General features: G+C 47.7%; 1 protein-coding gene across 1 annotated transcript; it reads right to left on the reverse strand.

Moving 5' to 3' along the window:
• Nucleotides 1-1617: 1617 nt before the first annotated feature.
• Nucleotides 1618-6691, reverse strand: LOC125539754 (wall-associated receptor kinase 5-like). Its single transcript, XM_048703261.2, has 4 exons — nt 5254-6691; nt 3336-4230; nt 3077-3220; nt 1618-2907 (listed from the first exon to the last, which is right to left on the reverse strand). Exons 1-4 carry the CDS (start codon nt 5260-5262, stop codon nt 1709-1711), a joined length of 2247 nt encoding a protein of 748 aa, XP_048559218.2. The 5' UTR covers nt 5263-6691; the 3' UTR covers nt 1618-1708.
• Nucleotides 6692-14708: the final 8017 nt, after the last annotated feature.

Consider the following 14708-nt stretch of genomic DNA (forward strand, 5'->3'; position numbering starts at 1 on the left):
ATTAAAATGCATCAACCGCGTGTGTAGCCGTGATGGTCTCTTTTCGGCGGAGCCCGGGAAGTGAACACGGTCTTGGGTTATGTTTGAACGTAAGTAGTTTCAGGATCACTTCTTGATCATTTCTAGCTTCACGAGCGTTGCGTAGCTTCTCACCTTACTCTTATTTGTGTATGTTAGCCACCATATTTGCTTAGCGCTTGCTGCAGCTCCACCTCATTACCTTATCCTACCCATAAGCTTAAATAGTCTTGATCTCACGGGTGTGAGAATGCTGAGTCCTCGTGACTCACGGATACTTCCAAACAGTTGCAGGTGCCGATGATACCAGTGCACGTGATGCTACCGAACTCAAGTGGGAGTTCGACGAGGACCTTGGTTGTTACTATGTATCGTTTCCTGATGATCAATAGTGGAGCCCAGTTGGGACGATCGGGGATCTAGCATTTGGGGTTTATTTTCCTTTTCTTTTGGATTTGACCGTAGTCAGTCTTTGAGTGTATTTGGATGATGTATGAATTATTTATGTATTGTGTGAAGTGGCAATTGTAAGCCAACTCTTTATCCCCTTCTTACTCAGTACATGGGATTGTGTGAAGATTACCCCACTTATGACAAAACCACCATGCGGTTATGCCTCCAAGTCATGCCTCGACACGTGGGAGATATAGCTGCATCGTGGGCGTTACATCATTCCTCCGTCGTCATAGCCAGCATTGATGTACGAGAGAGGGTCCTCCTCCTCCATGATCATCCATATCTTCATCCATGGGGGCGACATGATCAGCCATCGGAACGGTTCGACCCGCTTCTTCATGTGGTCCCCTCTCACCCAACACGACAGATGGTGGTAATTGCGTAGGTGGGGTGATCATACCTTGCATCGGTATTGCCGTTGGTGTTCTCCCGGCCACCTCCACACGAAGAAGATTCTTCGACCACAACATCAGCCAATTCTTGCATTGGCCATGATGCATCAGTCTCTCGTCATCCTCTCCCCCAGTTCATAGCGGAGGATCCAAACCCTCGTAGCCCGTTTTCACACTTGCGGGCGGCTCGGTGTTGACCCTAGTTCTAGATAGTGGGGGCACTATGCCATTGCCGAGTCTATATAGGTGTTGAATGGCGGCTTCGGTTTTTCTGATGTATGTTTTTGTCATGCCTTTATTAATAATTTAATAACGATGGATGTGTGCATGTTTGGATGCAGGGGCCAGGGGTTAAACCTCTTTTTTAAAACTTTTCTTGTATTCAGATCTTTGCGGGTTATGTGCATTTTCGGTGTGGAGAAGTAGGATATGAACTATTTATGGTTGTATCGCCTTATCACCTTTTGATTCAATAAAATTTCTTGTATAAAAATAAAATATAATAAAATCTAGTACTATAGAATAATAATAGTTATTGAAACCTATTTTAAAATATAAAAATTAATAGAATATAATCAGCCTTGAAGAGTTGCACATTTTCTAAAATACAGATGTAGTATGCATGTACGAATTAGACTTAAATAGAACGAATATCCAATAAGTTTTGTTGTTGTTGAACAGACATCACACATTGAATAGATTAAAAAGTGATTTGTAATTTATAAGTTGTAATACATGGTAACAAGATTCAGAAGGAACGTAGATATTACACATTGTAACAAGGTATAGAAGGAACATAAGTATCTTCAGTAGGTTTAACCAATTACAATACATGTTTTTTCTCACCTTGCATAATAGGAACTTCTAGGGTTTATGGGCTGGTTCTCACTCTCGCCCATAGGGCAACCACTTAATTCTATTTCATACCCACCAATAGTATCTCCTCCAAGAAGGTTTTCTACTCCTGTCTCGGCGCTGAGCTGTACCCAGGGATGTAGTGAAAGTTTCCTCAATCTGTTGAGTTCATCGGCGACCTCTTTCATGGAAGGTCTGTTGTTGCCACACATGTCTAGGCATCTCTTAGCCAGGTCTGCAATTCCTCTCAACAACTCCATGCTCTCTTGGCCTTTCACGTGGTTCACCAACACAGCTTCTAGATTATTCTCCTTCATTGCAGACAAGAAAATCAATGACAAGCTTCTTTGCTTCTCAGACCCCTCGAGCTTCAGTGGCAGCTGGCCTGTGAGAATCTCTAGAAGAATAACTCCAAAACTGTACACATCGCTTTTGTCTGTTAACTGGCATGTTTGCATATATTCGGGATCAAGGTAACCGCAAGTACCTTGAACCATTGTGACAAATTGCTCTTTGTCAGATGGCGCTAGTATGGAGGCTCCGAAGTCTGACACTTTTGCCATGTAGTTATCATCAAGCAGGATGTTGGAACTTTTCACATCACCATGAATTATTGGGGGAGATGCATACGAATGCAAGAAGCTGAGTCCTTCAGCTGCTTCATGAGCAATCCTTAAGAGAGTGTTGAAAGATATTTCCAATGCTTGGTTCTTGCCATGGATAAGCTCAAATAGTGTACCATTTAGGACAAACTCATATACTAGAATTGGAACTTCCACCTCAAGGCAACAACCCAAGAGTTTGACAACGTTCTTGTGATTGATTTGGGACAAAATGAGCATCTCCTGGCCAAATTCCTTCTTCTGTCTCTCGTCAACTACTGCACATCTTTTAATTGCAACTGGCATGTTCTTTATTATACCTTTATAAACCGTCCCATGGCCTCCTTTTCCAATTATTCTGCCACTGTCGAAGTTGTCGGTGGCATGTATGAGTTCTGCTTCTGAAAATACATTGAAAGCCAGACCTTTCTCCGATTTCATCTTATCAAACAAAAGCACGCCTCCATGCTTACGGAAATACTCCTGCTTAACTTTATTCAGTTTCCTCTTTTGAATTATCATTTGTCCCCAGAAGATAGTGATCATGACGATAACCATCAAACCAAATAATCCCATTGTAACTCCTGATAATGTCGTTAGATGAGACAATTATGTTTTAGATTGAGGTGATGAATAGTGTAAAACATAGTTAAAGTACATTAACCAAGATTAGATGCATGGCTTTCATGGCATTGCAAAAAGTGTGACGAAGTTAATGGTCTAGCTAGGTGACCTCACTTGTTTGGATGTTACCTATTATGAAGCCGATATTAGGGTTGCATGTATTGCTTTCAGTGACATATTTTTTGCCAAGTCGACAAGAACAACGGTATTTTCCAACAATATTGCGACAAAAGCCATCTGAAGGGCATGGATTGCGGTTGCATTCATTAACATCTGTAGCAAATTTGCAAAACAAAATTTTAGATAAGGTAAAGGGACCCCTACACCCAAGGTGCAGTTTGATGGACATTAGTGCATATATACATTGACAGCCGAAATTAATATGTACCTTTGCATCCGTCTTGAAGATAAGGGTTGCCTTCATAACCATTGGTGCAATTGCAGGTGTACCCTTGGTCATTGGTGGAATCCACACACTTGCTGTTGGCGCTGAGGCATGCGTAAGTACCGGTTGTATTCTGTTTTGCAGCATCACATGACTTCACATCTCTTATAGCCCAGTCAAGAATCATAGGCACCCGTCCGTTATATGTGTCATTGAATTTGTTTGTGCTCACGTACGTAGTGTTGAACTCAAATGCTGCTGCCTCCATTAGTACCGCATAGCTGCAGCGGTTGAACTCCCAGATTTGACTTGTGTTAACTGATGGCGAGAAAGTTGTGTCGTAGTAATACATCCTCTTTGGTATTGTGGTCTGGGAGCAGCCCATACCTGAGCAGGATCCGTCCACCAAGTCTGACAAATTGCGGCATGTTGCGACGCCCAAGCCCTGGTAGCCCGTGCCATCGTAGTCGGATATCAAGGCGAGGGCGCTGCACCCGATGACCGTGAACCTGTTCTGGGTGTCGGAGAGCCGGTAGGGAGAAGAAGGATATCCACTGAACCCCCAGGACTGGCCAAAATACTCCATGCTCCCGGTGGAGGTGTTATAGCAGTAGCCCAAGATGTAATTCAGCACCCGGGCTGTGCCTTGAGCCAAAGAAATGTCGAGCACCTCAAAGGCGCCACTGAATGGCTTTGGGATGCCATCTTGGACCTCACAGCTGAGGTCGAAGGCTTGTGTGAGCGAGCAGCCTGGATCGATACCAAATGGGTATGGTATCTCAACATTTCCACACTGTCGCCGGCACTGTGAGCTAGGAGCTGCAATTCCAGGTGCATACTGTGCTGCAAGCAATACGAAACCAAGGCCAAGCTGCAAGAGCATTTGCATATTGTTGGGCTGCAGAACAAGTAAACACAAGACTGTCAACTAAATCGACACTTCGTTTCAGAAAATAAAACAACCGGTTGCAAGAAAAATGGAGGCCATGTGGTCAGATAAATTTGGGGATTACTCTAAATATACAGACGCAAGTCTGACCTAGTATCCCGAGAGAACAGAAATGATTTTTTTTGCTATGGAAGTCTTAACAAATTAGGATCTGCTGTTCGAAGCAAGAACAGATTCAGTCAAGCAAGTCCTAACGAACGCTGTGGTTCTATGTTAATTAATGAATCAGGGAGCGAGCCTCTGTTTGTCTAAAGATCATCTAAGCCCTAGTTAAAAGCTTGTTGCGTGAACTACTAGACTCTGCTTTAAGAAAATCTACAGTAGCCGGAAACAGGGAACGGTAGGCCATCCCTCGATCCCGATTCATCGACCCGGAATCGGATTCGGTACGATTCGATGAAGATTCGGCGTCCCCGCAGCCTGCTCCTCGATTCAGGTTCAAGGATCCAACAGCCAAAACGCGAGGCATAATTTACTCACGCTGTCGTTTCTTTTCTCAAGGACTCCTCGTTCTTCCTCCAGTCCATTAGTTGCAAGGGATCTATTAACAGCAAGGAATGCTGACCGTCAGGGAGTCATCGTTCTTCAGGAACTGCGTTCCTCGACCCATGGTACCGTACCAGGTTCATCGTACCCAAACGGATTGGATCACGTCCCCGCTATAAAATAATCGTTCGAGAGATGTATACCCTCGTTGTATCCTATTTTTTTCAACCACCGACTCTCATCCCTCGTTCCCGTTCCTCGTTCCCACCGTACCGGAAACATGGCAACTAACTAACACAAGGGTGAGGAAGTTAAATTTAGATAGCTATTTAGTGTTTGCCGCTAGCTGGCGTCGGCAATTCAGAGTCTTCGGAACAAATATGTATTCGACTCGTGTTTCTAGCATTCAAACTTCCCGGAAATTGAAAAACGAACTGAAAGCTTGTAAAAGACAATTTGTAGAGAAGATACTGATGTAAAATTCACCTGAAACATGGAGGGACTCGGTGCTCGTCGAAGAGAAGAAGTGTCTCGAGCGATTTACTTGTGCTTCAGGATCTGCCTTTCCTAGGACACCGAGAGGCGAGAGTAGCATGCCAGTTTCGAGCTTTGCTTTCTGTAGTTGTGTGATGAAGAACTGCGGACGACGGCTCGAGTTTTCTATGTATGCACACGGAGAACTCTTGACGTCAATGGTCCGTCGGGAACCAGTCAAGGACAGCAACATGGCCCAATGGCAGACTCGCGGGGGTCAAGTCTTTGCCGTATAGTAGTAGTACTATTCCCCAGTACAGAACTATCTCTGAATCTTCTTAGCTAAAAGATTCCCCGACGGGAAGTCGGGAATTCATGATTCAACACCCACATACCGTAATTTCAGTTAAAATACTGAACTGGAGCAGCAGAGCAGGGCGCGCCTACAATTCAATTCATGCTTACGTCGCGCTAAATCCTCCAATATGGCTGGCTGTATTGGCTGTATTCGATGGATTAGCTGCTGGAAACTTGTTCTGGATTCCCGAATATTCGATGTTTCCCCCGTTCCATAGGCTCCACACAGAGTTGATTATCGAAAAAGGGTTTCCCCTGCTTTGTATTCCAAAACAAATCACCAAAGTACACATCGCAATGCTGGAGCGAGTAGCACAACAAGCTCAAAGAAAAAGAAGAAGAAAAAATGCCAACAACGGCAGCTCGACAAAGCGCGGATGACCCGCGACCGCTGCGCCCTCCGGAAACAAACCACCACAACCCAAGGCTCCGAACTACCGCGAACTAAGCAGCACCTCCAAGAAGGGATGCGACGCCGATGACACTGCTGCCCGGACAAGTCCTAGGGTTTCCCCAATACGCGGAGGGAGGTGGGGATAGCTACTCCCGACGCCCTCTAGGAAGGGATAGTGGCACCCGCCGGTGTCACTGCATCGGAGCCGGACGAACCGGCAAGGATTTCTCCTGCACGCCAAACCCCACCAGCCAATCGGAGCCGACCAGCCAAACCACCGCCCAACTATGCGCCACGACGGTTGTGCCGCCACCAACACCGTCTCACTGTGAACACCATCACGAGGCCAAGAAGAGCGGAGAGAAGATCTGAACAACGGGAGCAGCAGCATCAAGGCCGAGCGGGAGGGAACCACCTCCACCGCCGTCGTGCGGGAGGCCCGCGCCTCCGGCACCGTCGCGGTAGCCGTCCGGACATGGCAGCGGGGCATACCAGGCCACCCCTGGCCCGGCCAGGCCCGAAACGGGCCCGCTAAGCTCCGCTGGCCACGCTGCAGCAAGCTGGCATCGACGCCGCCAGCCCCCGCCGGTCATCGCTGCTCGCCACCGCCTCCTGGAGGCCATGGCGATGCCACGCCTGTCGCCGGCCCGCCCCGACCCAGATGGAGCCCGAAGGGCCCAGATCTGGGTCGGGCGGGCGCCGCCAGCCCGCGCCGCCGCGCAGCCCCGCCGCCAACGGCGCCGCCGCCGCCCAGAGCTCGCCCCCACCGCCGCGCAGGACCGCCGCCGCCTGAGGACACCGCCTGGAGCCGCTCCGTCCTGTGCCGGAGAAACCCTGGATGGGGAAGGGCTGGGGGGCGCCGCCACCAACGCCGCCCGAGCCAGGCCCGAGGCGGGCGCCAGCGACGGCGGCGGGGAGGGGGGGGAGGGGACGCGCGCGGGTACGGAGGGAAGGCGCGGCCGGCCGCCCGCGGGGGCGGCGCGGTCGCGGACGAGAGAGAGATGCCCCCTCGTTTTGTGTTTTTATTGTCGCAGAAGTGGCCTGCCACAGAGTTGATTACAGCCGAAACACATCCAGAAAAATGGTCCATGCACTTATTAATGGAGACGTCGTCTCCGGCATAGGTGCTCGGCTCCCTGACAAAAGTCATGCTCGACTTCGGTATGGGCTGGTGGCGAATGATGCCTTCAGGTGTGGTTTTTCCTTGTTAGAGGCGCCATCGAGGGGATCCGGCACCTCTCCCTGCTTCAAGTTCTTTTCTCCAGGTGAAAACCGTGTGTAATGGTGGCGTCATTGGTGTCATTACTTTATTGGAAGTATTGCCTTGGAGTCAAGTTTGATGTCAGAAGCACTTGGTTAGTGATGGTGCGGTGGATCTGAAGCGGACAACGTTTTGGTGAGCTTGGAGCCGTTGGTGGTGCATCCGTCTGGGGCCGGTCGTTGGTCGACGGGAGTGCAGCAGGAGCACCCCTCGGCGGCATTTCTTTTAACGTTGCTATAATGGAAAGATCTTGCCTTCCAACTCTAATCCTATTTTAGGTGTGCACTTTTAACCTTTTGTCATATTATTTTATTTATCCCTTCATTTTGTTTCTTACTTTGATATGACCAATCACCGGTGTTCTAACTTAAACTAATCACATGTGGTGGGCACTTGGAGCACACGCGACATGCTTGCAGCGCTAGGCGAGTCAGGTTGGGTGCCCTCTCGTGATCGGAGAGGCACATGTTCGCTCCTCTTTCGTCGGATATGTAGTCTCTCTTTAGTGACGATGATGTCGTCAAACATGCTTGTGGCGGTCTTGTCCAAGATGACTGAGTGGTGCTCTTTGGCGAGGTTGAAGCGAAATCGAAGTCGCCGGGCTGTGTACACGGTGGGTGATGTACGATGCTGCTACTTCTGTCTTTCGGTTCATGTTGTGTCGGCCTTTAGGTGTTCATGTATGTCCTCTTGTGCTCGAGCCCTAGCTTTGCTAGGTGTGGTGTGCTCTTTGTAAAGGTTTTAGTTCGGTTTTTCTCAATTAACCGAGCATCGGTTCTTTATCACTTTCTTTTAATAAATAGTAGCAGTTCTCCTTCTATCTTTAAAAAAAATTGTAGACAACATACTGATGTAAAATTCACCTGAAACAGGGAGGGACTTAGTGTTCGTTGAATAGAAGAAGTGTCTCGATGGATTTACTTGTGCTTCAGGATCTGTCTTTTCTAAGACACCGAGAGGCCAGAGTACCATAGATAGAGAAGTCTAAGAGTCGAATAGAAGAAGTTTCGAGCTTGCTTCTTTATAAACCCGGGCAAACGTTAGCCCGGACCGGGCTTGTAATAGCCCGACCTTCATTTCTCAAGTCTGAGCCTGGCCCAAAGCCCAAAATACTTCTTGTTTTCAAACCCAAGTCCGGCCCGAAATCAAGCCTGAAGCCCGAAAGCCTGGCCTAAACGCTGTTTTTAAGTGTACAGACGTGCAAGCCCGGCCCAAAAAACAGAAAACTGAAGCCTAAGCCCAGCCCAAACTATTTTCCAAGCTGCAAAACAAGGCCCAAGCCCGCCCCGGGTTTTTTGGCTGGGCTCGGGTCGGGCTGTCCATGCCCGGGTTTATGTGTGTAGTTGTGTGATGAAGAATAGCCGACGACCGCTCGGGTTTCCTATATGTACATATACACGGAGAACTCTAGACGTCAATGGTCTCCGTCGGGGACTAGTCGAAGACAGCTACATGGCCAAATGGCAGACTCGCGGCGCCAAAGTCTTTTATCATACTTCCTCCGTTCCGAATTATTTATTCTGGATTTGTGTAGACTACTAGTATTTTCCAATAAAAAACATCTCTGTATCTTCTTAGCTAAAAGATTCCCCGACGGGAATTCTTCATTCAACACCCACATACCGTAATTTCAGTTCAAATACTGCACTGGAGCAGCAGAGCAGGGCGCGCCTACAATTCAATTCATGCTCACGTCGCGCTAAATCCTCCAAAATGACTGGCTGTATTGGCTGTATTCGATGGATTAGCTGGTTGACACTTGTTCTGGATTCCCGAATATTCGATGTTTCCCCCGTTTCATAGGCTCCACACACAGTTGATTACAGCCGAAACACATCCAGAAAAACGATCCATGCACTTCATTAATGCTCTCTCCCGTTTCCATTTGAGCGTCAACTAAGATACATCCGTTTAAAAGTCAATTAATATGAAGTGGAGGTAGTAACTAAATAGATACATATTATCCTTCAAACAGGCTTTCATCCTATTTTATAAATAAAACCAAGACACATATAACCATATCAGCATACATCTTGTCAGGAATATGTACTCATCTAGGCCTAATGCAGATTGTGAATTTGGAGACGGTGCTACACAACACTTACACGGTTTTGCCATCGGACTCTATTCAACGAGAGTTAATACACATATTTCTAGGTAAATGTTAATCTGCCGACATTCACTGGGAACAGCTTCCAGTGAACGACTCTGGGGCCGTTAGACCGAGAGCACCAATCTTAATGCACACTGAGTTGCCACATCAGAAAAGAAATAGTTCTCTCTGGAGTGGCCTAAGCGCGAACGCTCCCAAATGAAATGGATTTGCCCAGCCAATGTCCGCTCAATTTTATTCCTCACCCAAATCGCGACCACAGGGAGGAGCTCTGGCCGGAGGAGGACGCAACCACGCTCCTCCTTGCGGGTGACCGGGACTGGGTTGCTCATGCCGGCGTGCACGGCGGGAGGCGACGGTGCCACGACACCAGCGGAGGTTGTCGTTGTGGCGCTCCATAGCCAGCCTCTCGGAGTGGCTCCCACGGGGCATAAGAAGCTCGTCTGGGTTGGCTTTTTTGACCGGTCAGTGATTGGGCCGTCAACCCAGATATTTGAGGCAGCAGGCCATAGATACTCTAAGGGCGTATTTGGTTACAGTAGTGAATAGTACCTGCGTTGCATACACATCTTAACCCAGCCTGGCTGAAAAAACAGCCTCATATGCGACATCTGCAAGTTATTTCGTTGCCTGCATATGAACTTCCTGTATTAGGGGAACAACTTTGGCACGTTTTTTGGTTACCTGAATTGTCTCGCCGCATACAACTACACGTTGTTTGGTTGCCCGCATGGGCAGGGGCGGAGTTGGGCCCCGGGCACCCAGGGCCCAGGCCCGGGGCGTGGAAATTCTAACAGGCTACTATATATGTGTGTTTTTTCTGCAGGCCCGGGGCATGCAAAAGAAGAAAGCCCAAAGCCTGATGGGCTGTCTCGGCTGGAAGGATGAAACGGACGCACCAGGCCACGATCTAACTCCGACGTTCAGCTCGTCGCAAAAAAAGGGAAACGTCCAGCGCTCGCTGCCGCCACGACCTAACTATCGTCATGCACGACGACAACGAGCACGATCGCATCGCGCCGTGACTCCAGCGCTCGCGCCGTCGTCCACCGGCCGCCTCCGCCCCTCCCACTTTCCTCCTGCTCCCGGGCTCGCGGCCACCGTCCTCGACTCCTCGTGTCCTACGTTCGCTGGCGTGGACTGTGGAGCGCCATCTGCTAGTCTGCTGGCTGCTTGATTGCCGCATCATGGTATTTTGGGCGATGATTTTCTGGTTTCCCGTGATGCTTTCCACTTGTAGTTCTGTCCCACGTTCTACAATGTTAATGTGAACTGAAATTTAATTGACATAATATGTCTGTATCAATGTATGTATACAGAATATAGTCATATATGTAGGGTGTTGTTGAACTCAAAGTGTTAAGCTGATGTAATGGCCAATTTCATTTGATATTGTAGAAAAAGAAGATGAAGAGATTTTTTTCACCAGTGTCTGCCATGGGGGTGTCTACACCTTATCATTTCAGATGGAGGGAATCAAGCTGCTGAGGGGACAGAATCAACACGACAGACAGAAACAACCGTAGATCTATTCACAAGTATTAATGATGATGATATTGTGTATCGCTTTCAATCATATAGGTCTCGCAAAGGGCATTTACCTCGTCGAAGTGGTAAGGTTTAAGATTTCTATCAATGATAATTGTATCACTCAATGTTTATGCCATCTCTTATGAAATTTTGCTTTTGATTTCATGAAGGTGTTGACTCTTCTTCCACTGTTGATGGGGTTATGCGAGGCACTGATGAAGCAAACCATTGATTTGGTACTCTTTTTATCACGTACTGTTCTTTGTAGTTTTTTTTCATGTTTTTATTAAAAAATTGTAATTATGTTTTTATATATTTAGTTGTACCATTAAGCATTGAGTTTAAATTCTAAATTTTTTGTGCGATTAAACCATATTATGTATGGGGTATCCTTTGTGATAGCTAAAAGCCTTATGGACGTTATGTTTTTCCCTCGTGGTGAAATTTTTTTTGGGCCCGAGGCTTGCTTCAATCCTGACTCCGCCACTGCGCATGGGGTATGATTAAGAGCTACCACTTATACTTAGCACACAGGGTTAAGAGCCAACAGAGGAAGGGGGAGAAGAAATGCAGTATGCGCCGGACCATGGCGATTGCGGTGGATAGTGGTCGTGGCGCCGTGTCCGACATGACGATCCTGGAGTCGTGGGCGAGCAACCCCGTCGGTGGCGCGACGAGCGACACTGTCGGCGCACTAGTTGTGGTGCTCGCACAAAGACAGTCGCCAGAGGAGTATACAATGCTCGCGCCAAGGTATCGTCAGTGCAGTGGACGAGAGAGGAGGCCGAGATGATTGATGCCGGAAACGACTCCAGTGTAGTAAGACGAGAGAGAGAGGAGGCCAAGATGATCGACCCCGTCAGCAGCGCGGTGAACTGCAGTGTGCACAGAGGGAGAGGACACAATAAAATAGTGTGCGCGCCATTGCAGCGTCAGTGCAGTAGGAGGACGACAGAGAGTAGGCCGAGATGAGCGATGCCGGAAACGACTCTAGTGTAGTAGGACGTGGGCAAGGAGATCAAGGGGAAGGGCATTGGCGTCGAGAGGGACAAATAGGAGGGCTCTGAGCAGAGGACAGAGGAGCTCGACATGGCGGCGTCAGTGCAGTAGACTATTGTTCAAAGAAAGATGAAGTTACGATCGTCGAAACCAAAAACTTACAACACGAATGTTGTGAGGAACTGCGAGGTTAGGCTATTGGTCAAAAGAAATTTCAAATGATCAATCGTGCATGATGAATCTAACAAAATTTGTCCAGAATAGCTCCAAACCGGAACACGAAATTAAGAACTTACGGCCGACGAAACTACGAACCGATCTCCTGAATGGAACTGTAGCTGATGGGGAACGTAGTAATTTCAAAAAAATTCCTACGCACACGCAAGATCATGGTGATGCATAGCAACGAGGGAAGAGTATGATCTACGTACCCTTGTAGACCGACAGCGGAAGCGTTAGCACAACGCGGTTGATGTAGTCGTACGTCTTCACGGCCCGACCGATCAAGCACCGGAACTACGGCACCTCCGAGCTTTAGCACACGTTCAGCTCGATGACGATCCCCGGACTCCGATCCAGCAAAGTGTCGGGGAAGAGTTCCGTCAGCACGATGGCGTGGTGACGATCTTAATGTTCTACTGTCGCAGGGCTTCGCCTAAGTACCGCTACAATATTATCGAGGATTATGGTGGAAGGGGGCACCGCACACGGCTAAGAATATGATCACGTGGATCAACTTGTGTGTCTAGGGGTGCCCCCTGCCCCGTATATAAAGGATCAAGGGGAGGAGGCCGGCCGGCCCCTATGGCACGCCAAGGAGGAGTCCTCCTCCTAGTAGGAGTAGGACTCCTACTAGGGGGAAAGAAGTGGGGAGGGAGAAGGAAAGGGGGGCGCCGCCCCCCCCCTCCTAGTCCAATTCGGACCAGGGGGGAGGAGGCACACGTCCCACCTTTGGCTGCCCATCTCTCTCTCCACTAAGGCCCATATGGCCCATTACTTCTCCCGGGGGGGTTCTGGTAACCCTCCGGCTCTCCGGTTTTCTCCGAAATCACCCGGAACACTTCCGGTGTCCGAATATAGCCGTCCAATATATCAATCTTTATGTATCGACCATTTCGAGACTCCTCGTCATGTCAGTGATCACATCCGGGACTCTGAACTAACTTCGGTACATCAAAACTCATAAACTCATAATATAACTGTCATCGAAACCTTAAGCGTGCGGACCCTACGGGTTCGAGAACAATGTAGACATGACCGAGACACGTCTCCGGTCAATAACCAATAGCGGAACCTGGATGCTCATATTGGCTCCTACATATTCTACGAAGATCTTTATCGATCAGACCGCATAACAACATACGTTGTTCCCTTTGTCATCGGTATGTTACTTGCCCGAGATTCGATCGTCGGTATCTCAAATACCTAGTTCAATCTCGTTACCGGCAAGTCTCTTTACTCGTTTCGTAATACATCATCTTGCAACTAACTCATTAGTTGTAATGCTTGCAAGGCTTATGTGATGTGCATTACCGAGAGGGCCCAGAGATACCTCTCCGACAATCGGAGTGACAAATCCTAATCTCGAAATACGCCAACCCAACATTCACCTTTGGAGACACCTGTAGAGCTCCTTTATAATCACCCAGTTATGTTGTGACGTTTGGTAGCACACAAAGTGTTCCTCCGGTAAACGGGAGTTGCATAATCTCATAGTCATAGGAACATGTATAAGTCATGAAGAAAGCAATAGCAACATACTAAACGATCAGGTGCTAAGCTAATGGAATGGGTCATGTCAATCACATCATTCTCCTAATGATGTGATCCCATTAATCAAATGACAACACATGTCTATGGTTAGGAAACATAACCATCTTCGATTAACGAGCTAGTCAAGTAGAGGCATACTAGTGACGTTTGGTTTGTCTATGTATTCACACAAGTATTATGTTTCCGGATAATACAATTCTAGCATGAATAATAAACATTTATCATGATATAAGGAAATAAAATAATAACATTATTATTGCCTCTAGGGCATATTTCCTTCAGTCTCCCACTTGCACTAGAGTCAATAATCTAGATTACGCAGTAATGATTCTAACACCCATGGAGATTTGGTGTTGATCATGTTTTGCTCGTGGAAGAGGCTTAATCAACGGGTCTGCTACATTCAGATCTGTATGTATCTTGCAAATCTCTATGTCTCCCACCTGGACTAGATCCCGGATGGAATTGAAGCATCTCTTGATGTGCTTGGTTCTCTTGTGAAATCGGGATTCCTTTGCCAAGGCAATTGCACCAGTATTGTCACAAAAGATTTTCATTGGACCCGATGCACTAGGTATGACACCTAGATCGGATATGAACTCCTTCATCCAGACTCCTTCGTTTGCTGCTTCTGAAGCAGCTATGTACTCCGCTTCACATGTAGATCCCGCCACAACGCTTTGTTTAGAACTGCACCAACTAACAGCTCCACCGTTTAATGTAAACATGTATCCGGTTTGCGATTTAGAATCGTCCGGATCAGTGTCAAAGCTTGCATCAACGTAACCATTTATGATGAGCTCTTTGTCACCTCTATATATGAGAAACATATCCTTAGTCCTTTTCAGGTATTTCAGGATGTTCTTGACCGCTGTCCAGTGATCCACTCCTGGATTACTTTGGTACCTCCCTGCCAGACTTATAGCAAGACACACATCAGGTCTGGTACACAGCATTGCATACATGATAGAGCCTATGGCTGAAGCATAGGGAACATCTTTCATTTTCTCTCTATCTTCTGCATTGGTCGGACTTTGAGT

Source organism: Triticum urartu, chromosome 2A (assembly GCF_056163025.1).
Source record: "Triticum urartu cultivar PI428250 chromosome 2A, HENAU_Tu73, whole genome shotgun sequence".
NCBI lineage: Eukaryota > Viridiplantae > Streptophyta > Magnoliopsida > Poales > Poaceae > Triticum > Triticum urartu.

What these genes read in the sequence shown, in the direction of transcription:
- LOC125539754 (XM_048703261.2), bottom strand. An exon ending in TCTTCAAGACGGATGCAAAG is followed by an intron (nt 3,221 to 3,335) that starts GTACATATTAAT and finishes AATTTGCTACAG; the next exon opens with ATGTTAATGAATGCAACCGC. An exon ending in TAATATCGGCTTCATAATAG is followed by an intron (nt 2,908 to 3,076) that starts GTAACATCCAAA and finishes CGACATTATCAG; the next exon opens with GAGTTACAATGGGATTATTT.